General features: G+C 49.4%; 2 protein-coding genes across 5 annotated transcripts in view; one reads left to right on the forward strand and one right to left on the reverse strand.

Moving 5' to 3' along the window:
* The window catches only part of STARD9 (StAR related lipid transfer domain containing 9), a 118985-nt gene extending 110708 nt beyond the window's left edge, over positions 1 to 8277 (forward strand). The window contains 7 exon segments of the mRNA XM_043471591.1: positions 4698 to 4815; positions 4960 to 5081; positions 5282 to 5346; positions 5514 to 5716; positions 5845 to 5942; positions 6152 to 6310; positions 6788 to 8277. Coding sequence (XP_043327526.1) covers positions 4698 to 4815; positions 4960 to 5081; positions 5282 to 5346; positions 5514 to 5716; positions 5845 to 5942; positions 6152 to 6310; positions 6788 to 6889 — 867 coding nt within the window. The 3' untranslated portion in view covers positions 6890 to 8277.
* A 1825-nt stretch (positions 8278 to 10102) lies between these two features.
* CDAN1 (codanin 1) lies at positions 10103 to 22934 on the reverse strand. Of its 4 annotated transcripts, XM_043471592.1 has the most exons (28): positions 22797 to 22934; positions 22071 to 22561; positions 21657 to 21860; positions 21295 to 21464; positions 21050 to 21163; positions 20889 to 20967; positions 20353 to 20473; positions 20060 to 20169; positions 19523 to 19612; positions 18531 to 18606; positions 17804 to 18009; positions 17387 to 17507; positions 17112 to 17258; positions 16833 to 16999; positions 16352 to 16439; positions 16016 to 16105; positions 15773 to 15827; positions 15435 to 15568; positions 15244 to 15347; positions 14808 to 14966; positions 14405 to 14468; positions 14155 to 14233; positions 13820 to 13968; positions 12567 to 12674; positions 12375 to 12438; positions 12034 to 12215; positions 11671 to 11778; positions 10103 to 10904 (listed from the first exon to the last, which is right to left on the reverse strand). In XM_043471592.1, exons 1-28 carry the CDS (start codon positions 22884 to 22886, stop codon positions 10779 to 10781), a joined length of 3696 nt encoding a protein of 1231 aa, XP_043327527.1. In that variant the 5' UTR covers positions 22887 to 22934; the 3' UTR covers positions 10103 to 10778. The 4 variants fall into 4 exon arrangements, 2 of the variants coding, with proteins under 2 accessions (XP_043327527.1, XP_043327528.1); XR_006270014.1 differs by lacking the exons at positions 10103 to 10904; positions 11671 to 11778; positions 12034 to 12215 and having other exon boundaries at positions 12408 to 12438; positions 13867 to 13968; XR_006270015.1 differs by lacking the exons at positions 10103 to 10904; positions 11671 to 11778; positions 12034 to 12215; positions 12375 to 12438 and having other exon boundaries at positions 14401 to 14468.
* Positions 22935 to 24749: the final 1815 nt, after the last annotated feature.

Consider the following 24749-nt stretch of genomic DNA (forward strand, 5'->3'; position numbering starts at 1 on the left):
CATTCAAATGGGAATATATTTCCTTTTCTCCTTTGCTTTTTGCTTCTCTTCTTTTCACAGCTATTTGTAAGACCTCCTCAGACAACCATTTTGCTTTTTGGCATTTCTTTTCCATGGGGATGGTCTTAATCTCTGTCTCCTGTACAATGTCACTAACCTCCATCCATAGTTCATCAGGTGCTCTGTCTATCAGATCTAGTCCCTTAAATCTATTTCTTACTTCCACTGTATAATCATAAGGGATTTGATTTAGGTCATACCTGAATAGTGGTTTTCCCTATTTTCTTCAGTTTAAGTCTGAATTTGGCAATAAAGAGTTCATGATCTGAGCCACAGTCAGCTCCTGGTCTTGTTTTTGCTGACTGTATAGAGCTTCTCCATCTTTGGCTGCAAAGAACATAATCAAATCTGATTTCGATGTTGGCCATCTGGTGATGTCCATGTGTAGAGTCTCCTCTTGTGTTGTTGGAAGAGGGTGTTTACTATGACCAGTGCGTTCTCTTGGCAAAACTCTATTAGCCTTTGCCCTGCTTCATTCTGTACCCCAAGGCCAAATTTGCCTGTTACTCCAGGTGTTTCTTGACTTCCTACTTTTGCCTTCTAGTCCCCTATAATGAAAAGGACATCCTTTTTGGGTGTTAGTTCTAAAAGGTCTTGTAGGTCTTCATAGAACCCTTCAACTTCAGCTTTTTCAGCATTACTGTTTGGGGCATAGGCATGAATTACCGTGATATTGAATGGTTTGCTTTGGAAATGAACAGAGATCATTCTGTCATTTTTGAGATTGCATCCAATGAAATGCATTCATTTCAGACTCTATTGTTGACCATGATGACTACTCCATTTCTTCTAAGGGATTCCTGACCACAGTAGTAGATATTAATGGTCATTTGAGTTAAATTCACCCATTCCAGTCCATTTTAGTTCTCTGATTCCTAGAATATCGACGTTCACTCTTGCCATCTCCTGTTTGACCACTTCCAATTTGCCCTGATTCATGGACCTAACATTCCAGGTTCCTAGGCAATATTGCTCTTTACAGCATCGAACCTTGCTTCTATCACCAGTCACATCCACAACTGGGCATTGTTTTTGCTTTGGCTCCATCCCTTCATTCATTTTGGAGTTATTTCTCCACTGATCTCCAGTAGCATATTGGGCACCTACCGACCTGGGGAGTCTGTTGTTTTCAGTGTAAGGGTCAGAATCACAAACTGGATGAACACCTAGGCAAAGTACTGAGTGAAAAGCACTGTGAAACAGTGAGGTAAAACACATTACTATTTGTATAAGTTAAAACTACATACAATAATACAATCCTTTTGTAAGGATACATACAAACAAAATGATGTATCCTAAAGAAGTCAGAATAATTTAAGATGGGTGGGAGAGGGAAATTGGGGATGAGAGATTAAAATATTTTTAGAATTACCTAATTTTTTTAAATGGAATATAATGATTCTGTGAAAATGACAAGGCCTGGTGTTCGGCAGGATAAGTTTTTTGAAAAATTTCTTCTTTGGAAAGTGGTCTATTGAGACCAGAGTTCAGCAAACTCCTTTGGCCATATCTGGTCCACTAGTTGTTTTTGTAAATAACATTTTACTAGAATATGGCCTCTCTCATTTATGTGTTCTCTGTGGTTGCTTTTATGGTATAGTGATAGAGGTAAGAAGTTGCATCTATTAAAATGGTCCACAAAGCCTCAGATACTTACTATACCCTTTACAGAAAAGTTTGCCAACCTCTGTTTTAGATTTTCCATCTCTTCTGAAGTCAATTTTGATTTGAACTTGTTAATTTCTGCCCTTTAAAATAATTAATTCCTTCTTCCAGTGATAATTTCGTAGTTTTTCCTTGTCTCATAGTCAGTAATTTTATAGGATGTGTTTGTCTGCTGTTTTGTCATGATTAGATTGTGGTTATGCATTTTTGGCAAGAATACCACAGAAACTGTGCCCTCTCAGTTAGGTTGCCAGATAAAGCAAAGAAAAATGCAGGATACTGGCTATTTTAGAATTTCAGAGAAACAACAAATAGCACTGTGGTATATATTCCATGCAATGCTTTATCCTCAATATTTCAGAGGGTATCTGATGTCATTATGTCTTGTTAGTGATGTTAACCTTGAAGTTACAGTAGTGGCTAGAATCTCTCCACTGAAAGTTAATATTTTTCTCTTTATAATTAATACACATCATGGGAACGATAGAGACCATGCAAATATACTATTTTATCTCAAGTTTTTGCCCACTTATTTTAGCATCCATTGGTGTATGCCTGAAAAAATTATTAATGTGATGTTTTAATGGCAATTTTGTATTTCCCTAATTTCTTCTACATTTATTGATTCTTCTGGTATTTCTGTAAGGAAGTGTTATCCTTTCTCTCCCTATTTAGATTTATCCAGTTATTTATTTTGTTCAATTTGGACTCATAAATATTTCATTCTATGAGTTATAATCCAGTATTATCATTATTAATTTAATTGCCCAGATTGTTCCAGATTTTATTATTTGGAGTTCTTTTTCTTTCAGATTGAGTCTTATGCCCTTTTAACATGCCCATCCTTTCTGAGCACTTCCTTTAGTTCATTTATTCTTTTATTGTTGCTGCTGTTATAACTTGTTGACTTTTAGTACATTCACAGAGTGGAATATCCATCGACACAATTAATTTTGGGGTATTTCATTACCCCAAAAAGGAACCTTTTACCCTCCTTAGTTATTACTTCCCAAACACACTATCCCCAACTCTTTGTAAACCATTAATCTACTTACTTCCTGCCTCTATGGATGTATGTATTCTGGACATTTCATATAAATAGAATTATACAATATATGGTCCTTTATAACTGGCTTCTTTTAGTCTTAATATTTCCAGGGTTTCTTGATGTCCTACAGTTGCTATAACAAATTACCATAAACAAAGTGGCTTAAAACAACGGAAACTTCTTCCAGAGTTCTTGAGGCGGGGAGTATGAAATTGTGGTGTCAACAGGGCCAGGCTGCTTTTGAAAATTCTAGGGGAAGAATCTAGAGTTCCATGCCTCTAGATTCCATGCTTCTTTCTTAGATTCTGGTAGTGGCTGACAGTCCCTAGCTTGTAACTGGATCACTCCAGCCTCTGCCTCTGGCATCACATGGCTTCTCCCTCTGTGTCTCTCTGTCCCTATGTCTTCACGTGGCTTTCTTATAAGGACACCTGTCGTTGGATGTAGGTCCCACTCTAATCCAGTAGGATCTCATTGTAACTCGATTACATCTGCAAAGACCCTATTTCCAAATACAGTTACACTTACAGAAGGCAGAAGTTAGGACTTCAGTGTATCTTTTTTTGAACCCACATCAGGGTTCATCCACACTGTGGAAATCAGAATTTCATTCCTTTTTATGGCCAAAAATATCACACTGTATGATTATCATATTTATTTGTCCATTCACAAGTTGATGGACATCTTAGTTTGTTTCCACTTTTTGCCTAATATGAATAATGCTGCTGTGAAAGGGAGATGCTCAACAAGATGAGGACTGGGACCTGTTCACTAGATCCAGGCACATGGATCTAGCAATGGCTAGCTTTGAGTGGGTTCAGAAGGGGATAGAGGCAGTAGGTGGCAAACGGTGACAGTCCTTTGAAGAGCAAAGATGCCTATAAAGGAAGGATTTTAAAGGTGGGAGAAATCTTTGCATGCTTAAATGCTCATATGAAGAATCTAGTGAAGAGGAAGAGGTGGAGGCAATAAGTGAAGAGCGAGGTGATCAGTAGTGAAAAGTTCTTAAGAAGGTGGCAAAATATCTCAGTCTGCCAAGCAGACTGGATGTTGCAGGAAGAAGAAAGGTGAGGATGGAGACAGAGTACCTTTGTTTACGTCTTCTTGTCTTTAAAGCAGCACAAGGTTAGGAACTGATGATAGAGTTTGGATGGTAAGTGCCTTTTAGATCCACCAGAAGTCAAGGGTCATGCCATTGAGGAGCTGCTCGCAGTAAAGGTGGGGTCTGGCTCCAAATTTCCTGATGATGGGAAAGATTGAAGGCAGGCAGAGACAGAAGACAACAGAGGATGAGATGGTTGGATGGCATCACTGACTCAATGGACATGAGTTTGAGCAAACTCTGGGAGATGGTGAAGGACAGGGAAGCAAGGTGTGCTGCAGTCCATGGGACTGCAAAGAGTAAGACACAATTTAGTGACTGGACTGGAATGGGTTCCACATTACAACCTTGGGCTTAGCCATTGGACGTGGGGCTGGGGCCAAAAATCAAGCTTTTCACAGCCCATCACTCTCCCTCCCCATCCCACCTCCCAGTTGGGCTGTTTGCTGCTCACACTAAACACAGCTCCAGCCATGGCCTCATTCCAGTTGCTTCAATGGGCAGAGGGTCCCCCCCACCCAATGACGCCTGGTACCTCTCAGGCCCCAGTTTATACTGATCCCTGTTGGAACTCTTCTACAAGCAACCTTGAACTTGTGGCTTGAGGGGCAAGGAAACTCTCCAGGGACTGGTTTCTATTGCTCTTGCCTTCTTGGGGGCATCCAGCTTCCTGTAATCCCAGTGGGGATGGCCTTTTCACTGGAGCCTTTATATTGAAGACTGTCTGTGCAGTTCAGAGGAAGAGATGACCCTGCACCGGCTTTCTGGCGCTCTGCTCTCTCGCTCCCTCGGCTCTGGTCCTGAGTATCTTCTCTTCTGCAGGGCAACACAAACTTGCCCGATTCCAGAGACTCCTGGGTAGGGGAAGTGCGGGGCCGCTCTTCAGTGAGGAACAATCAGCTGAATCTGGCCAGCTCTGCCTGGAAAAGCTTAGCTTACGGTGAGTGGTGGGGCAGGTACCTGCCTTGTGTGGGGACTTCAGGGCTGAGGTCTGCTAGATCCTGGGGGGCTGCTATCCCTCAGGATGCCGGTGCTGCCCCAAGGCCCTGATGCTCAGGAGCCTCCACCTACCTATTCATTGTAGGCCGCAGTGCCGCCTTGGGCAGTTGCTGCTGTTCCCCATCCAGCCTGTCCAGCCTGGGGACCTCCTTCTCCTCCTCATACAAGGATTTGGCCAAGCACATCGTGGACCTCTCTATGGCTGATGTGAGGTTTCCCGCAGCAGACTCTGCTCGGTGGGGAGGGAGGAGGAAGAAGGGAGGAACAGGGCAGCTGAGGGCTTCTTCAGCAGCTCTCTCTCTTCACAAAAGGGGCAGTTCAGGAAACGCTAGCCTGAGGGACTCATCCAAGGGCCTGCTCTGTACCAGCTGTGCCCACTAATCTGGGTGTGGTCACTGTGTCCCCAGGTGATGGCTGCTTGCTCACATAACCTGAACAACCTCTTCAGCTGCCGGGCAGCAGCTGGCTGGAAGTAAGTTGCTTTGCACAGCGTCTTATTGTTGCAGCTCTGCTGGCCTTGTCTTCTCCTTTGCCTTCTCCATCCTGGCTTCCTTGAGTCCCTCACCTGAGCTCTTCTGTGACCCTAGAACCCAGTTTTCACCCCCTCCTCTTCTTCTCCACCCTTGGTGTCTCCCCCAGCCATCAGGGTGAGGAGCAGGAGGTGCAGTTGTACTACAAGATGTTCTCTTCCACCCGGCATGGCTTCCTGGGCGCTGGCGTGGTGTCCCAGCCACTGTCTCATGTGTGGGCAGCTGTGAGTGACCCCACCTTGTGGCCCCTGTACCATAAGCCCATCCAGACCGCGAGGCTGCACCAGCGGGTGACCAACAGCATCAACCTGGGTGAGCCCAGGGAACAGAGGCAGCGCTCTTGGGAGGCTGGGTACTCAGGCTTGGTCTAGCGGGGTGTCAGGCTGTAGAATGATATGTCGCCGGGCACCTTCTGACTTTCTGCATCCCTGCCCCTACAGTGTATCTGGTGTGCAATACCACTGTGTGTGCACTGAAGCAGCCACGGGATTTCTGTTGTGTCTGCGTGGAAGCCAGAGAGGTGCCTGCCTTGCTGGTGGTAAAGATGTGGGAGGAACTTGGGCTGGCGTGTTGTGAAAAGCAATCTCTGTGGGCATCCGGTCCTCTGGCGGGGGAGGAGGGCAAACTGGACATGATGTGTGGTGGGGGAGGGCCTCGAAGGCTGGTCTTTCCATGGTTCTGCCTGCACTGGAGCCTGTCCCTGGTGGAGCCGCATTATATAGGCTGAACTCACACTGCTGTTTCCAGGGGCAACTGTCTATCATGGCAGCCCAGTCTGTGTATGATGCATCCATGCCGAGACCCAGCAGGGAGATGGTCCGAGGGGAGATCCTGCCCAGTGCCTGGATCCTGCAGCCCCTCACCGTGGAAGGGAAGGAGATCACCAGAGTCATCTACCTGGCCCAGGTGATCCACCTCCTGCAGCTGGTCTCACAGCATGCCTTGATTTGACCCAGCCTCATGGGAGCTTACTGTAAAGCTGTTCAACATCCTTTAGGACCCAGGACCTGTGGCCTGAAGCTGGAGGTTTAAGGGTTTCTTGGGTCACAAGTCAGTGGCAAATCAGAGAGGAAGGAATGAGGCAGAGCTGATCAACCTTCTTGAAAGCTGCTCTTTTCAGAGCCTGGTGGCCTTCATCCTCTGGCTGTTCCCAGGGTCCTCACTCCTGAGGACGAGTGACTCTAGATGAGTCACTGTGAGGCAGAGCAGCAGCCTTAGTCCCCTGACTTGACATTGGGAAGTGAAGCTTTTGTCTAGATCTGAGCAGCAGCGCACAGGACTGTGCAGAGTTCAGTTCAGAGTTTGTCCCATCACCGCAGCTACTTACGGCTGAAGTATGCCCCAGTGCGCACCTTTAACTCTTCCCTCTCTGGTTTATTTCAGGTAGAACTTGGTGCTCCAGGATTCCCCCCTCAACTTCTAAGCTCCTTCATCAAACAGCAGCCACTGGTTATAGCCAGACTGGCTTCCTTCCTTGGTAGTTAGCATCTCACAGTCAAGACGGCACTCCAGGCTGCCCCCGAGATGCTGGGGCGGTTCTTGTTACTCTCTGTATCCTGACGCAAGGAGAGCCAAGGCTACCTGCTGTGGCTGACTGAACAGACGGCACTCCGCCCCGAAGTTCCAGTGAAACCTGGTCGGCACTTGGTCACAGCTGGCACCTCTGCAGAGCAAGGGGGCTTGAGCTTCTGGCTCTGGCTGTCCAGAGTGAATGAAGCTCAACTCACCTTTTTGGATTTCTCACCTTTTTTTTCCTGTCTCTGGGACCCTGTGGCATATAGGCCACTCGAGGATCAGGATTGGGTACAGCCAGTAGAGCTGGGAAATGGCAGTGCTCTGACATGGTGCTTACTTAGTTTGGTGCAGCCCTTGGGCTGGTAGAGAAGCAAGCTGCCATCGGCCAGCACTCAGAATCTGCCTCCAGCATTCAGCTCCACTGTGGGATGGAGTGTTAGGAAATACCAAAACAGAAAATGGTTTAAAAAACATCTACACAAGCCAGAACAATGATGTAGAATTGTTTCTCCTCTTTGAATCTTTACAAATTGCTTTATTATTAATTTTTGCCTTGCCCCCACTCACTTCCTTTCCCTCGAAGGAGAGGACGTTCATTTGGGTCTTGGCCCCAGTTAGGAGTACTGACCGGTGCTGTGTTATGGAGCCATCGCTCCAGAGCTCAGTAGAATGAGAAAACCACTGTAGAGGCTGTCTGGATAGATTTGGGGTAAGGGTGGGGCCCCAGATCCTTGAGGAAGACTGGGGATGGGGCTTGGGCATCTCTTATTTCAGAGACGAAAAACTGTCTTTTGAAGACAGGAGGGATGATAATGGACTTCCTAGAGGAGGTTAAGTTATTTGTTAGGAGGAAGCTCAGTTCCATTCCTTACCTCACTCGAAGGCTTGTTTCCAGCCTTCAGGCTCTTGAGCATTCCACGCACTGCTGTAGCCCCTTCTGTTCTAGGGTTGGATGGAGACTGGGTTCAGTTTTCTGACTGAACTTGAGCTTTTATTCTGTATGGTTACTTGAAAGTGCTAGGGGTGGGAGAGATTCTTGGCTTCAGTTCTGGTGCCCAGAATCTTTGGTAGAAGAGGATGACCATATAGGGGTTGAGATGATGTGGTAAAAAGGCAAATTTCTGCATAGTCCAGCAGAGATTTATATTTCTGAAAGTATTTGCAGGATTTTTTCCCCTCTTACCTCAGATTAAGTTATTTATATATTATTGAAGGTTTTTTTTTTAATTGCTTTTAAACTTATTTTTCTGGTTAATATTTTGGTAACACTATATTTAACACCCTATTTATGTACTCCCATCTCTTTTCATATGATTAAGACCACTGATTGAAAAGTTCAGAACACTTGCAAATTAAAAGTCCAGTGTGTACGTTTATTCAGTGAAGACTACCCTGGGATAGCCTAAATGTGTCATTTGAGCTCAGTATTCAGCCTGGATTATGATGGCAGTAACTGTTCATGGCCCGGTTTCAAGCTATACAGTTTACACATATATACTGTTTCCTATGAGCTCAGCACTGCTTTGCATATAAAGAGCAACCAGATTAGTTGCCCAGCTACTGCCAGCTGTAGCCCAAGTATGAACAAGAGGGACGATTCCAGAAGAGTCATTGGCACACCCAGCGGTAATCACAGAGCCCTGGAAGGAAGCTCTTTGCAGGTATGTACCTCTGGGGCTTCTGAGGCAGAGCCAGCAATGGGAATCTGAACATGTGGGCAGCCCCAGGGAGACCATATCCCCTGAACTAGAGAAGCCACAAGCCAGGCATGTGAGTCAGCAAATCAAAGAACATTAGCTGACGCTGGTGTCAAGGTATTTGGTTCTCAGGACTTTATTGTGCATTAGAATCACAGAAAGGACTTGACATCCCAGGCTGGCCCCCACTGAAGTTTCTGATTTAGAGGCCTGGAGGGGCCCACATATTTGTATTTCTAGGAAGTCCCAGGTGATTGTGAGGCTGCTGGTCTGGAGACCACACTTTGAAAACCACTGTTTTAGATAACTAGTAGAAAGCAGGCATATGGAAAAGAATGTAAATACTAAGAGTTCACTAGTTCATTAGCTGCCTGTCTCTAATTCCTTTCTTGTTGCCTGCATAAAGCAAGCCTTTAAGGTTCACACAGACCAGCATTATTTCCTGAATTGGGCCTGTTGCTATTTATCTGAGTAGCCTTTAACGCAGCATCTCCCAGGGCTCCAGGCTTTCCTCCCTGCTTGCTGTCTGTCTCACCGCACATGGGGCTGAGTGTCTGAAGTAGCTGCTCACCTTGGGACTCAGCTTCTGGAGCAGTGCTTCCTGAGCATACCTGATGGGTGCAGAAAGATAAGACATCTCTTAAAACTTTTTTGGTTCCCAAGTATTCAGAACTTTCAGAATTTCCTATAGGAAATGTATGTTCGATTCAAAGCACAGATGAAGAAAAAAGGTTCAGATGCAAAAACTTATTGACTCAGATGAGCTGAGGGGAAGGGCAGGTCACAGCCTGACTAGGCAGAAGTGTGACTGGAGAGGTATGGGAGACGTTCCCATTTTCACCCTTCTGTGCTGACAGGACCTACTATAATGGCACACAGCAGACCTCTTTAGGCCCAGAGCCTCTTACCTACCCTTCCTTGGGTTGGAGACCTCTTTGACAGCTGAGAACTTTTCCTCTAAGAAATACACGCACATGCACAGACAGATTTTGTGTCACTTCAAGAGGGTTCACTGAGTACCCTTCTTTCCCTGGCAGAGACTGAATCTCTCTGTACACACTGCCAAAGTAGAAAAACCATGAATTTTACAGGAATGAGTTTAATGCACATTATCAAAGTAGTGCTTTCTTAGAATCAGTGCACCATTTATAGACATGTAGAATGCTTCCGTTCTGAGTCAACTCAAACATCCCCAACTCCTGCCCCCACCCCCCAAAAAAACAAGCATCCCAAGGGCTGGTGAGTAGAAATTTCACACATCCTAAACCTTTAAAGGGAGTTGCACAGATGTCAGTACTGTTGGCAGTGAGCTAATAAGGGCCCCAGGCTCTCTGACTTTCAGGTCTCACATATGGGAACATTTAGTCTCTGCTAAGTGGCCAAGCCACTAGGACAGCTCTATCCTGTCAATACCCACCTCCAAGCCCACCTGAGACTTTGCAGCCTTCTGTAGGGACGAAAAAGGAAAAAAACTAGACAAGAGCCCTTGTAAAGAAAACAGTTTATTTTAAAAAGCTCTAGTGTTCTGCCCGTGCTTGGCCCCTGGATGGAGCTAGAGTCAAAAGTTACTACCTGCACGGGACTGAAGGCAGGCAGGGTGCAAGGTAAAAGGCAGGTTTCTGTCGGGCGAGCCCCACATCTGTTGTACATTTTTAAGGAGATGGCAGTCCAGCTCCTGGTGGTAAGAAAATGTAGACTCCCAAGATTCATGTTTAACTTTACTCACAAGTTAAGTAGAAGTCAGTTGCCTTTGTCATGATTTTCCAAACCACAAAGCTTTAAGAGATACTGGGGTAGCAGCAAGTGGGGCTCGAATCTTGTGTCAACAAGTCCCCACAGGTCATTTCACTTAGTATCCAAGTAGTAAAGCCAACTCTTCTTCTCCGGAACTGGAGTCTCTAGGTTTTTCCACCATAATCTTGAATCCAGTGACCCCTCCTTCTTCCTCTCGGACTTGGGATGGTGAGCCTGCCGTCCGTGGGATGCCAGGCAGCCACACGCTTCCTTCATATGTGAGCAGGAAGCCTGATGACAGACGGAGCTACTTCACAGCAGCACGGGTCACAGTGGGCACTTGGGGTGGCTCTGGGGCCTCCTGAGGCACAGTCAGGCTGGGTTCCAGCGCTCCGGTGAGATGCCTAAAGTAGGGACCCTTTCCAGCCCTAGCTCTGGGCCAGCACAGTCCCCCGGTTTGGCTGTACCAGTTCACAAGCTCTTAGCTGGGGTTCTGGCACATGGGGCTCAGCTAAAAACAGGTTGAACAGTGTTGCTAATTCTTCAGAGAAATCCTGGAATAAGCAGAAAGGTGACTGAAAAAGCAGACACATAATTCTAAATTGTTCACCCTTTTTACTAAAAATCAGTCCCAAATATGAAGCCCTAGCTAAGCAGTGAGTAGACAACATAGGTATTTTATTTTTTCCCAACAGCCTTCTACATGGAAATAGACCTGTCCCGTTAGTACTCTAGGACGCTCAAGTCCAACAGGGTGAGCCTCTATTGGAAGGCTCAGAACCACTAATAAGTACTTCATATGCACATTATTTCATCTTGAAAAACCCCATAAGGTCTAAGTTATTCCCATCTTACGGATGAAGAAACTACTTTGCCCTAAATCACATTAAGGACTGACTAAGCTTAAAAGTCCAGGTTATCCTGATTATAAACACCCACAGTTGGGAATTCCCTAGCAATCCAATGGTTAGGACTCTGCAGTTTCACTGCCAGGGCCTGGGTTCAATCCCTGACCCTGCAAGACAAGCAGTGTGGCCAGAAACAACCCCACCATCAGAGGGTTTTGCCAGAGGTATGCCATGCTTTCTCACTATGCCATCTTCCCTTTCTCCATGGACACGGTCCTTCATATAACAGCTACTTAGAAGGAGGTGCCCCAGAGAAGTCATTTAATTTCAGGGTGGTCCTCAAGACATCTGACAATATTCGCTGAGCTTTGGAAGATCCTCAGGATGCCAGGCCCTATCACCTGCCCCCCTTTCAGGATAAAAGGGACATGACACCTATTCTTTCTCCAAATAGAATATGAAGACTCCTTACCCCTGGCCACTGGGTCTCATGGAGGTTGCCTAGGCAAGCCTCTATCTCCATCCGTCTCATCAGACCTTTCTCTACCAGCTCCCGGAGCAAGAAGAGCAGCAGGTCCCACTGCAAAACACATGGAGAAAGAGGTCAGGGGGCTAAGAGGATCGCACAGCGACCCTGATACAGAGGACAGAGCTGCTGAGGGAGAAGGGGAGATGAGACTGAGGAGTCTCTCTGAGTGTACAGGAGAAAATAAGTACAGCCCCAGAAAAGGGGACTAAACCAGCTAATAACATTTGGGGCAGGGGGTGTAAAAGATGACTGCAGAGGCTTCTAAGAAGCCTGTCCGCCAGCCCCCATCCACCTTCTCTGGCTCACCTCCCTCGGCCGGGTGTCTGCCAGAAGCCCCACGTTTCTTGGCCTCAGCAGTAGCTGCAGTGGAACTGGCACCTGAAAGTCATCCTTCCACAGGGAGAGCAGCATGAGCAGGAGCCTCCGAGCCTGTCCCCTCTCCAGCTGGTGCTGTGCTGGAGGCCCCAGGATGGGAATTTGATCTGCAACTGTGGGGAGAGAGAAAAGCCAAGCTTTAAGAAGTAGAGGCAAGGTCATGTGTCCCTGGGAGGAAGAAGAGCAGAAAACTGTTTTCTAATCTTGCTTGTACCCAACCCAGAGAACTGGGGGATCTGGCAACAGAGGGATGTGATAAAAAGGAGCCATACCAAGGAGGGACGCTAACTCCACAGAGCACTTTGCCAGATGCTGCTCAGCCGGTGGGCACAGGAACTGTAGGGTAAAAACAGGAGACCCCAGACATTAGCACCGTAATTCAAGCAGCAGTCCTGGGCCAGTGCAGCTCTGATTACCAGGCACTGGACAAGGATAGGAAAGAAAAGCATCATGCCATGTCTCACCTGGCGGCACCGCAGCATCTGGCCCAGTTGGCCCAGCAGCTGCTCCAGATACTCGGGGGCAACTCCCTCCTCAGGATCCCGGGGCCCCACAGCCAGGGAGAGCACATCCTGGAGAGAGGAAGGGTGGCCGCAGAGTAAGGCTTCAAGCCAGGCCAGGGCCAAGGAGGCCACAGAGAATGTGGCTTGGGGTGGGGATCAGCCAGTGGAGACAGGCAGAAAGGAAAGGTGAAGTAATGGGCCAAGGTGCCCTTGGGACTTGGGCAGGGCAAGGCAGGACAGCACAGCTGGGAGAAGCGACCAAGTGGACAACAGGGGGAACAGATGGATCAGGTAAGCCAAGGGACAGTGTGCTGCCGAGAGCTCAAGATGTCGTACCAAGCAGTTCTGAAAGCATTTATGTCCTATCACGTACATGTAGTATTTTCTGTCCCTCATGATTCTCCGTTCATTTTCTCAGGAGAGTCGAGGCCTCAGGACAGAAATCATCTGTGTATTGAAAACCAGTAGCTAATGGCTGCTGAGAGTTTCCTTCTCTGTCTTACATACTCTCGAACTTGAGTCAGTCCTTTTTCATCCCTAGTTTAAATCTTTATTACAACACTACTACTGCAGATCTGGGCCAGTTACTAGTTTAGGTCCCTGCCCCAACCACTCCAATTCTGCTCCTGAGCATGAAAACAGCCCCAGACAATTTGTAAATGACGGAACGTGGCTGTGTTCCAATAAAATTTTATTACAAAAACAAGCAGCAGGTTGGATTTGGCCCGCGAATTGTTCAGATTCCTGTTCTAGACCATATAAATCCTTTTTATCAAATTAAGAGCACTGATAAATTATTCTTATTGCCTGTAACCAAACAAGCATCATCTCCCACATAAGAGAGTGTTTCTGAAATACTGTCCCAATACTGGGATGACTGTTCCTTAGAACTTCCCTACTGCACTAGATAGCCATTCCCTACTCCACTCCCGGTATCATCTATGTACCATGTACTCAGTCAACAATTTTCACATTTACCCTCTTCCCTTTCACCCTTTTGGGTGATTCAAGTGCAAAAGTCAGAGAAGAGCAATTACTAAAACCATTCAATTCAGTTTGGCCCTACCTAACTCCATTCAGTAACAAAATGGAAACTAGTTGGACAACACAGAAAGCTGCTACACAAATACTGGAGCTGAGGAAGAAAGAAGGGCGACCAGGAAGAGAGCAGGGAGCAGGAGGAGGGGAGCCGAAGGGAGTAGGGAGCTGTGTACTTTTATCTCGGAGATGAGGTGGGAGGGGAGGGGAGCATGGTGCTCACAGGCACGGGAGCAGCCCCTCCGCTCCCCCCGGGCAGCTGGCTCAGGACCCTGGGCTCGAAGAGTGCGACTCACAGCCGCTTTCACCTCCCTTCTGATCAGTGCTGCAAGTAAGAGGGAGGACAGAGAAGGGGTCACCAAAACAGCCCTGCGTAGGCTCACCACGCCAACCCCTGCCCTTCCCTGTTGCCAACTGGCCCTGAGTCCTGTCTCCCCCAGAGTGGCCTCCAACTTCCTGCCAGTCCACTTTTGAAAAACTTGTTCAGTCACTCCCCTTCCCTGGACCTTACCTGTGATGTTGGCTGACAACCATGCACAGGCTTTCTCTGTTGCAAGGCCCACAGCAATGTTCTCTGCACTGCTCAGAACCTGTGACACAGAAGTAGTTTTGAGTCAGGGGCAAGTTAGGACAGTGACGAATGCCCAAGTCCAGGACTGACCCGCCTACCACCTCATGTGCATGTTCACACACATACAACCCCACAGCACTCCTCTCCTACCACCCCCAGCCCACTAACCCCAGGACCACTTCGTACGTACGGCTGCCGGGGTCTCCTCAGGAAGCAGTGCCCTCACAGCACCTGGGCTCTTCTTTTGGCAGAACCTGAAAGGAGACAGAGGTCAGTGATGTCTGGAGACGTCAGCTGGGTCCCTGAGTGCACCAATCCCCTGCCACAGGGGAGGGCATGCTCAGCCCTCTGGGCCCAGCCCAGATGCCAGGAGATTGGACACCCAACCACATGCCCTTTCAATTCGACTCTAAACTTGGGTCCTTAAACCTCTGAAAACCAAGATAAGAGCCTACAGAGCAGGCAAAAATAGAATGACAAAAGCAGGGTGGGAAGAGGATATGGAATAAACGATGAATATAAGAAAAAAAGGACAGGAGTAAAGGCTAAGAGAAGAGTGGAGATAAGAGGATCCAAACAGGCTGGTCTCTTACTCTCGCCCCTGGGTCAACGCCTCGGCCCCGTGAGGGCACAACTGGGAACACAAGATCTCCAACAGCTGGGCTGGATCGCCCCCTTCCTGTCCCTGCGTCACCAGCTGCTCTTGAAGAAGCGACTCTGCCTGGCGCACCAGCTCTGCCACCAGCGTGGCCCTGCAGCAGGAACAGCAAGATTTTGAGGTGGTTGGAAAGGCTGAATTGGAAAGGGGCTGCAAATTCAAGCAAACCAGGTCAGAACTAACTTGAAAGAATGTTAGCCATTTCAGTCTCCCCCATCCCACTGGGCCTTTGTCCTCTATTACCTGCTGTCCCCACCCCTCAGCTGACTTTCCTCAGTTTGGTAACAAGGTGTTAAAAGGGGGAAAATGATAAGGAAGTGAGCCTGGGACCCGCAACACCTTCATTCCCAACCCCCTCAACTCAGACTCACTTGATATGCTTGACACAATTAGAGCCAATTCTCTCTGCCACAAACTCCACGGTCCTGCGCAGGGAGGGCGGCTGGTTGTGGAAAAAGGCTTGAGCCAGCTGTGCCTGCGGGGAGGAGGGAGCAGTGCAGGGGAGGGCTCCCTTTCTTTCCCTGACCCATGGGGTGGCCCCTGCTTCCACCCTGCTCCTTACCTGCAGACCCTGTGTGGTCTGGGGAGGCTGGGCTCCCAGGCCCGTGGTGGTGGTGGGGGTGATTTTCCTGACGAAGCCCCCACTCCGTCCACTGCTGCCCGACACCCATGAAGCGAGCAGTTTGCGGAGCTCTCCTGCATCAGAGAAGCCCAAGTGCTTAGTTCCAGAACTGTCCCACCCTCCCAAGCATCCAGACTAAGCATTTGTGGAATAGACAGAATGAGGCATCAGGGAGCGCCTAAGCACAGGACAAAATACGAGGGTGCTGGGCCCACGGGGTGCCTTTTGGGTACTCATGAAGGGGCAGGCCGAGGACCCTCGGGGAAGAGTATCCTCACCAATATAAGGGCAGCAAGTGTAGAGCAGGTGCTGGTCCACCACAGGCATGCTGTCCTGGGGGAGAGAACAGGTCAGTTTGGGGAAGGCAAGCTTCCCTTCCTCCCAGAAATGGGGCGGTCAGGTTAGAGAATTACGTGAGACTTCAGCCTCTATTCTGACTTGTTTTTCTGGGCCTGCCGGCAGGCAGGCTACCTCCTTTACTCTTGTGGTCCCCATGGCTCTGGCTGGACCCCAACACTTACCAAGCCATGCTCTGAAGCTACTGTGTCCACCTCAAATACATCCAACTGACCCTCTTCCAGAAAGAATAGGTCCTCAGGGACTGTGGGAATCTGGCAAGAGATTAGGGCAGTGCCAGCCAGCACTTTAGGGATTCATCACACCTCCGACCTCATGGTCCCAGGGTTTAGACAACCAGGTTCAAAGCCACCTTCCTCTATGGCAACCCCCATCCTTCCTCCTCTGAGCCTTTAGCTTCTGGCCCCGCTCTTTGTCAGAGTCCTACACTTTCCCTTTCCCCTTCTCCAGCCACAGGAGTCACGTCCCCTTTCCCCAACCTGGACCCTCATTTCACCAACCTGGAAAAGCCAGCCTAGGACAGCAAGCAGCAACAGCTTGTTCAGGAAACACATCTCCCCTTCACTTTCCTTTGATAAGACCAAGCTCCTAAAAGGTGAATGAGGGCGTGAGTGGAATCTATGCAATGAAAGAAATGGAATGGAGTTTAAAAAAAAAAAAAAGCTATCACTGGGAAGGTGATTCTCAAAAGGAGACCTAAAAGGGACTTCTGTTGTGTAGGCAGCCAGGTCTCATCACCTCTCCCAGATCCGTACTCACTCTTAGCTGGGCCACAGTAGGAACAGAAAAGGGCCAATCAAAGTGCAAATAACTGCCCACTGTCTTTCCTTGTGGATCAAGGCCTGGCCTCTCCCCTGAGGGTCAGCTACAGCTATGGAAGCACACGGGAAGCACAAGCTGCTTGGCCCTCTTCAAAAAGCAGCAGCCTCAGCGACATTCTCCCTGCGCCCTTCTCTCGAGCCCTGCCCTCGGCTGACTCACCGATGCAGGTGCAGCAGGAGAGTGAAGACGCTGCGGTAGTAGTCCAGCATGGGGACGATGTGGTCAGCCAGAGAGAGGAACTCCACCAGCCAGGGCACCGTGAGCACCGCGCGGCGCGCCCGCAGCCCCTGCTGCAGCAGAGCTCGCACATCCAGGACTGGGGGCACCTGGGAGGGCCGGGGTCAGTCAGAGGCTGGACCCCAGGGGCTGGGGAAAGCCTTCTAACGCCATTGCCGGGCGGCTCCTCCCAGCTCCCTCCTTACCAGCGCCCCCATTCACCTGGCTCCTCAGGGACAGAATGGAGTCCTGGAGCTCACGGGTCGGGGGTGGTTCAGGTCCCCGGTATGGCAGGAAAGTGACAAAGCCCAAGAATTTGGCCAGAAGCCTTAGGCTGAGCAGCACCATAGCAAACTGCCTCCGTTCACCCTGCAGGGCATCAAGAAGTAAAAGGTCCTAAGCATTAGGCTTCTAGAACAAAACCACACCTGTTAACAGACTTCTTGAAAATACCTTTTTCCCTCTAGAGCAGAGCCTCCCTTCCTCTGCTTTCTAACCTGCCAGTCCACGTCTGACTCCCCGTCCTCATCACTAGGCTCAGGCTGAGGAAGGGCAAGGCTGTTGAGTTCTCGGATCTTCAAACTCAGACTATCCATGAGATGCTGATTAAACTGGAAGCTATGAAGGGAAGGGGGAAAAAGGTACTGGAGGAGGTGCAGGAAGGATAATAGAGGTGGTGCTCCAGACAGAAAGGCTCAGCAGGACAGACACAGGAGGTCAAGGAACAATGAGGTTACCTTCGTAGGTGAGAGAGTGAGAAGGGAAATGGAAGGAGGAAGTGTGTGTTAGGAGCCCGGGCATCCCCCAGTCCCACCCGCTGACATTCCAGGCCAAGGAGAGCAAACTTGCCCTTCTGGGAACACAAACCTCTTCGGGCCTCTGCCCCCACTCTCGGCAAGACAGGGGGCCTTTACCTGCTGGCACTCAAGATGAAGTCCCTGAAGAAGCCCTGACAGCCTGGGAAGGTAGGGGGTGGGCAGGGGCCCCCACTGCTCTGAGGGGCCACAAGCCGTTCCTGTAGGCGCCGCAACCGCCCCAGCTTGTCAGCTCCAAGCATATTTAACACATCCGGAGCCTCACCCAAGACAGTGCCCCCAGCACCACCAGGACTCTGACACATCTGGGGCAGGGGGAGGAGGAGAGAAATCGATAAACCAGTGAGTTTTTCTGGAAAGAAGGGCTGAAGAAAATGAGGAGGAAGCAGTGAACAATATGGGATGCCCACCCTATATTGTGTGCCATAGATATATTTTTTTAGGTCTGCGTTATATTCTTTTTACAGGTGAAGAAACTGAAATTTTAAGATTCAACATCTGCATAGGGTCACGAGAGCTAGGATTTGAAACCAGACCTAACCCTGTGCTCGTTCTACCACACCACAAAGCAAGGGCAAGAAAACAGTGAGGGACTGAAAGACGGCCAGGAGAGCCGGGTGTGTGAGGGGGCCTATGGAGGCAGGAGGTGTAGGGCGTGAGAGCACTCTGGCTCCCAAGTTTCAACCACCACCCAGAGCAGAACTCTTGTTCACTCTTCAGCCAAGGACCTGCCTGTTCTCCTGGCCTATCCCAAAGTGCCAGCCATTCCTTGGCACCTATAATACATACTGTCCACTGGATACAGATCTCCTGCTGGAGCAATTACCTGGAGAAGTTGTTTTTGGAAAAGTCGAACAAAATGGCTGTGGCTGCAGGCCGCAGAGAGTTGACCCATCATGGCTCTGAGGAATAAGAGGCAGGGATGGAGTGTGATGGGAGGAGGAAGGGGAGAAAGATCTGAGAGAACAAGCCAATCCTTGAGACTTTCAGCCCTCTACCAGGCGCTTGAGCAGCCTTCTGCCAGAGCTGGCTGGCACAAGGATATGGGAAGAGGTAAGGGATACTTTCCTTAGCACCAAGATCCCTCAAGGCTAGAGATACACTTACTGAAACTGTCAGTCACTCAGTCATGTCCGACTCTTTGCGACCCCATGAGCTGTAGCCTGCCAGGCTTCTCTGTCCATTGGGATTTCCCAGGCAAGAATACTGGAATGGGTTGCCATTTCCTTCTCCAGGGGATCTTCCCGACCCCGAGACAGAATCTGGGTCTCCTGCATTGCAGGCAGGTTCTTTACCATCTGAGCCACCAGGGAAGCCCTTAACCTTACATTTAGCCAAACATGAAATAAGACCACCCTTCTCATCTTCAGTCTACACTGACTGCCAGTGAGCTTCATGACCAACGTGGAGGGAGATCACCGGACAAGAGCATATTCTTTCTGTATCCCAGTTATCCAGCTACGCAAAGTTATCTGTACTGTCAGATTAGACGATGGAGAAAATAGAAGTTGGGAAGGGTCTAAGCCTGTGACAGGCCAAAACTCATGCAACCTGGAATAACAGTGTTCCGCTTTATCAATCATTTGCAATCACAGAGCAAGTATAAATGATTTTGAGTAGATGATGTTGGAGAAACAAATCCCTTTTGAGGAGAGGCAGAGGTGGCAGTAACTAAGAGATTAAGGAAGACAGAAAACAGCTTTGTGCTAGAAGGAGTTTGGGGTAGGGAGAGAAGCCTTTCTTTAATCAGTCACCCAAACACCACTAAGTCGCTCACTGCTGGAAGTAAGAGAAAGTGACCAGTGTATGAGCACGTACCTGATCCTGCTGCCCAAGCCCTTCTCAAAATCCCAGCCAGGCTCCTCATGGCGGTCTTCCCACTCTCGAAGTACCTCGTAAAACACATCCCTGGCGGGCACATAAGATGTCTGATCAACTGAAGCACAGTTGGCCTAACTCATTCTCAGGCTCAGAACTGAGGACAGGACCATTCACAGCTCCATTCCTTATCCTCTCCAAGGTTCTCTATGTGATAATCCCACAGACCTGGGAGCAGTACACCACATGCTTCACATACTTCTGTGGGCAGTTAAGGCTGATCTGGCACTCATCTGAGAACCCTGTGACCAAAGTCATTACACCTGCGAGAAAGCTGCTACTGTCAGAGATGCAAATCCATGGCATGAAACAGAATGAGGCTAAGTGGCTCTTAAGATGTTTGCTAGGAAGGGCCTGGTGGTGCTAAACTAGAACCGTTGATGCCAAACCCCTAGTTTCTATGAAAACAACATGGGCTGCCTATCCCAGAGAAAATGCTGCTTCATCCCCTCCCTCAAAGTCCCCTTTTCTTATCACCTCTGTTTTTTGAAAGTATGAAAGGCTCGGTCACTGGAGAAGTTAGCACGATTGTCAGTTTCTGGCTGAAAGGAGACAGCTTGAGCAGAAGGTGGCATCGCCAGAGAGACCTAAAACATGGCAGTAACATTAGGGACTGAAAGCAGAGTTCGTGCTCAGAAAACTTCATCCCCATATTCTAGTCCAGAGTTTTAGGCCACATGACACTACAGTGGTGTGAGCTGGGCCACCTGAATTATGAGACTGGGAAGGGCCAGGTCCAGGCTAGAAGATGTCTAAGATGGGGTCACTACCTTGGCAACACTGCCCTCATAGGCAGCTCGGAGGCGGCCTTGCAGAGCCGGTGAGAAACACAGTAACCGCTCGTTCTCAGTCAACAGCTTCAATGTCCCTTTGTCCAGGTGGGAAAGAACGCTACAGGGATGAGAGCACACATGACTGAGAATGGGACAGACTGCAAACAGGCAGCTGGCATCTGCAAACCACCCAGTGTGTTACCTGGAGCACAGAGCAGGTACATAAAGAAAAGTCAAGGGCCAAGGATTAAAGATGATAAAGGCAAAGGGAAAGGAAATGAGACCCTATGGAGCAGCTAACGAGCAAAGCAGAAACAGTAAATAAACCCAAAGGTCAGCTACCAAGACCACTGGGGGCAGTTTGATTCTTTCAAGGGCTAAATTCATAGCTTTGACACGAAACTGAAGGTCACACGTAGGAGAAGGTCTAGGGTCACGACCTCTGTGTCAAGCACAAGCATGTTCCCGAAGTAGCCAGAGAATCAAGTGAATAATGCAAATAAGGTTCAAACGCTTCAGCTGGGGAAACTTACTGAAATTGATGTTCCAAAACCTGCACTGCAAAGAAGACACAATCATGGACACTCTGGAACAGAGGGCTTTCCAGGGAATCTAGAAGGACAGTACCAAGCTATTGGTTAAAAACAATTTCATTTCCAGACGTGATTTTTCAAAAAGAGGCTTGTTCACCAACCTACAGCTCCTGGAGTTGGTTCAAGGTCACTGTCTTTGGCAGCCACCATCCTCCGGGCAGTAAGGAGCTGAAGGACGAAGAAAAGCTCCAAGAAGAGGTTTGGTACCAGGTTCTCTGGTTAAGAAGGAAATTCCAGGGTATTGAAGGCCAGTCAAAACAAAGGCTCAGTTCTACACACCTTATCAATTCTTTTACCCTGTGGTTCTACAAGTGTCTTCATTCCAGGGCTCTTTGTTCTCACTCACCTGCAATGCATGAAGAGTAGACAAGGGCAACCAGCTCCAGACGCTGGCGGGAAGATACTCTGGCAGGGTCAGCGGGTTCAGCTGTGAGGTGTCCTGTCCGGCTGGGGTGAGGAGACCCTGATTCTAGGGTGGGACAGGCAGGAGTAGGTGACTGCTGCAGCTGCTTAGAGCTACCGGGAAAGAGAAATGTCATGAGCAGTCAGCATGGCTTCCCCTCCCCAGCCACACTCAGGTTCCTTAGAGACATGTCCACAGCCCAGGAAACAGACCCAGGGTTCCCAGGAGACAAATTAAAAACAGGGAAAAGCCCTGCAAATCCCCCACAGAGGAAGCTGTCATCCCCAGGAGCAGCAAGGCCATACCGCTCCTTCCTGAGCATCTCCCGCTCCTCTTGTAGACTTCTGCACCCTGAAGGAAGCCCATGGCCCCAAGAGCTAGTGTCTAGGACTGAGGGTTGGGAACTGGGAACACAGCTGATTGGGGGTGAGGTGAAGCAAGTCTTGGGCTTGGAAAGTGATCGCTCTTCGCTCACTGGAGTTGGGTTGATCCTGCGGGAAGGCTTGGTCCTGTTGAAAAGGAGCCATAGGTTTTCCTAATTCCCATCTTCAAGCATCTCTCCCTCCACCATATCTAGCACCCCTTGCAAAATGCCCCTCACCACGTAGATATTTCACCCCCAACTTTCTTGTAATTACCACGCTCTACTACAGAGCACCCAGTCATAATTTTGTAACTCCCCTAGCAGAGCCATCTTTTAGAAGAGGGCTGATTCTCACCCTGCAGAGCCGGGGGGAACGGAGCCCACGGGAGGGAACTCCTCCAGGTTGCTGAGGTTTGGCGGATCAGAGCGAGCGAGGCTGGGGCTGCTGGGGCTGCCAGAGCTTCTGGGCCTTCGGCCCCCGGCCCAGGGAAGGCACTCCCCGCTGACCCCCTCCTCCAGGCCCCCGGGGCCGCGGCCTCCTCGTTCGCGGGCCGGCCCCGGGCCCCGCCTCCTGCCCCCACGGCGGGCCGAAGGGGCGTCAGTGGCGGTGGCGCTCGAAGCCTCGATCGGAGGGAAGAGCTGGTTGCGCGCTCCGCGGCCGCCCCGCGGCGGGCCCCCGGATCTCCCTGGCAAGGCTGTCGAGGAGCCCGGGGCCTTGGCGGGGGTTGGGGGGCCCTGTGGGAGGACGCGGCTGCTCTGTTCCCTCAGGAAGTTCAGCAGGAATGGCACGAATTCCTTCCGCAGTGGCCGAAGTGAGCTCAGCGCGGCCGCCTCCCCGGGGTCATCCTGAGGGAGAAGTGGCGAGGGGCGAGAGAGTCAGTTAGCAGCCAGCCCCGGGCCGCGAGCAGCCGGGGCCGCAGGGCGCGCTGAGGGTGGCGGGCGGCCGGGGCAGCGGCCCCTAGTTGGAGCGCACTCGGCCCCGGCTGACAGCCAGGCACTCTAGAGGAATGGGACGGGAGGAGCGGTATCTCCCGCGGGAGGCAGCTTCAGGCCAGGCTGGGGGGCGTGTCGGCGCTGTTACCTCCGAACTCTGGGCGCTGCGCGCGATCCACCGCACAGCGGCTGCGACCGACAGCTCCTCTCGCAGCAGCGACTCCAAAACGGCCGCCATCCCGGTCAGGGCGCTCTGAGGCGACTGCGCAGGCGCCGGCGCGCCACGGGCGCCCTGGGAAGGGCGGGGCCGGCGCCGCGGGGCGACCGTTGGGCCGCGGGGCGGAGGGGCAGGGCCAGGGGCGGAACCGGGGGCGGGACCGGGGCCGCCGCCGACGGCGGGGCTTCCCCGCGCTGAGGCTGGACTTGGGCCTTGGCTCAAGGCCGTGGCTGGGTCCGTGGTTCCTGACAAGAGGCCCGGTGGTCCGCCAGGTGCAGGGTACTGCTGTCGGTGAAGCCGGGCCCCGGCTGCCCTGGCCCGAGGGTGACCTGCCGGGACTCGGGAACGCGGCGGGGAAGACCAAGGGTCCGGGAGAGCGGCCGGACAGTAAAGGTGAACTATTCTCCGGAGAAGATGCCTACATCTTCTACGATAAGCACATTCTTGTCTTTCAAGTTTTCTAGATTCAATCATCACTACCCTAAAGAAATTAAGATAAAGTGTGCTTAACTTCATTTTGACCTTGTCTTTTCAAAAGCTGAGTTTTGAGTCCCCTGCCCACTCGTTTTCCAGCACTCACCAACAACTGATCGATCATTTAAGGCTTTTTAGGATCCTCAGCCCACAGCCCTTAAAAGTACCCCAGGCCACCCTGCACACAGATTCGCCGTCTTTATTATCCTTTATATGTTACACGAGGTTAATAGCTCAGCTACTTTGCAGTTTAGCAGTTAATAGGCATACACATTAGTTTCTGGCAGCTTATTATTTCTTAATTTTTCTTATTTCAAAAAATACGAGAATCATCTGTTTGGATGTTGCTGCTTCACTGAGAACTCAAGAAAGGGAAACCGGCTGAGAAAAACAAATGGCACTAACATTCAGGCCAAACCAAATCAGGAAGGGTGAAGCAGTGCTCGCGTGAAAGCCTCCTGAGAGTTCCCTTGGTTCAAAGGACAGTGAAAAAGAGGGGATGCTGGAAAGCAGAAATCACTCCAGTGATACGGGGACGTTTCCTGCAGAGAAGGGAAAAATACCTCCAACCAGCGATACAATGATGGGTTGAAAGAGAGCTTTTAACACTTTCAATTTTATTACATGGGGAACCCTCTCCTCACATCCCTGAACCCTGGTTGTTGTCTGCAGGGGAAAGTGAATACCTAGTTTCTATTCCAGTGCTGCTTTTTCTAGGTCACTTCTGGATGTGCTACTGCATTTATAGAACACTTTCTGCTCCCTGTTGATCCTGTGACCTCCGGTGCATTCAATAACTATTAAATTAGAAAAATATTTCCCACCTCTGAAATCCAAACCATCACACAAACAGAACTAGAGTTTGCATGCGGAATGAATATTTTATTACTAGATTATAAAAATAAAATACAAAATAATTTTAAAACAGAACTTAAAACACTGTACAAAGCTTTAATATGATACAAATGGGAAAATTAAATAAATAATTACACTTTTATGTACAGATGGCCTATACAAAAGCACTCATGTTTCTGCCAATACTCTATGTCCTTGGTTGCCTGAGCAAAAATGCATAAAGAGGGCTGCTTGGAGGGGAAAGGGATACAATACAATACCTTTGGAGGTATTTCAAACAGTAGTTTCTCATTACTGATTTCATGAAGAGAAGAAAGGGAGAAAACTATGAAACTGTTAAATTACTCTAACTTGTCTTGCTCGATGAGTGAATTCTTCTGGTTTGCGGTTCCATCTGATTTAAAAGATGCCAATAGTTAGAAACTTTCAAGATTTACATTTAATTCAAAATTAGATGCTTCTCAACTCTCTCTTTTTTCCTAAAAGCTGTAAACTTGTAAGTAAATGACCCAGTGACATCAGCAGTTGGTTATTTTAGGAAAGGAGTCAGGAGGG

Source organism: Cervus canadensis, chromosome 6 (genome assembly GCF_019320065.1).
Source record: "Cervus canadensis isolate Bull #8, Minnesota chromosome 6, ASM1932006v1, whole genome shotgun sequence".
Classification (NCBI taxonomy): domain Eukaryota; kingdom Metazoa; phylum Chordata; class Mammalia; order Artiodactyla; family Cervidae; genus Cervus; species Cervus canadensis.

Coding starts and splice junctions, on each gene's coding strand:
- CDAN1 (XM_043471592.1), bottom strand. CDS start 22,886: ATGGCGGCCGTTTTGGAGTCGCTGCTGCGAGAGGAGCTGTCGGTCGCA. Junction 20,170..20,352: donor ATGAGGGCAGTGTTGCCAAG/GTAGTGACCCCA, acceptor GCCATGTTTTAG/GTCTCTCTGGCGATGCCACC. Junction 16,440..16,832: donor CTCCTGCTGCACCTGCATCG/GTGAGTCAGCCG, acceptor TTCACCTTTTAG/GAGCTTGGTCTTATCAAAGG.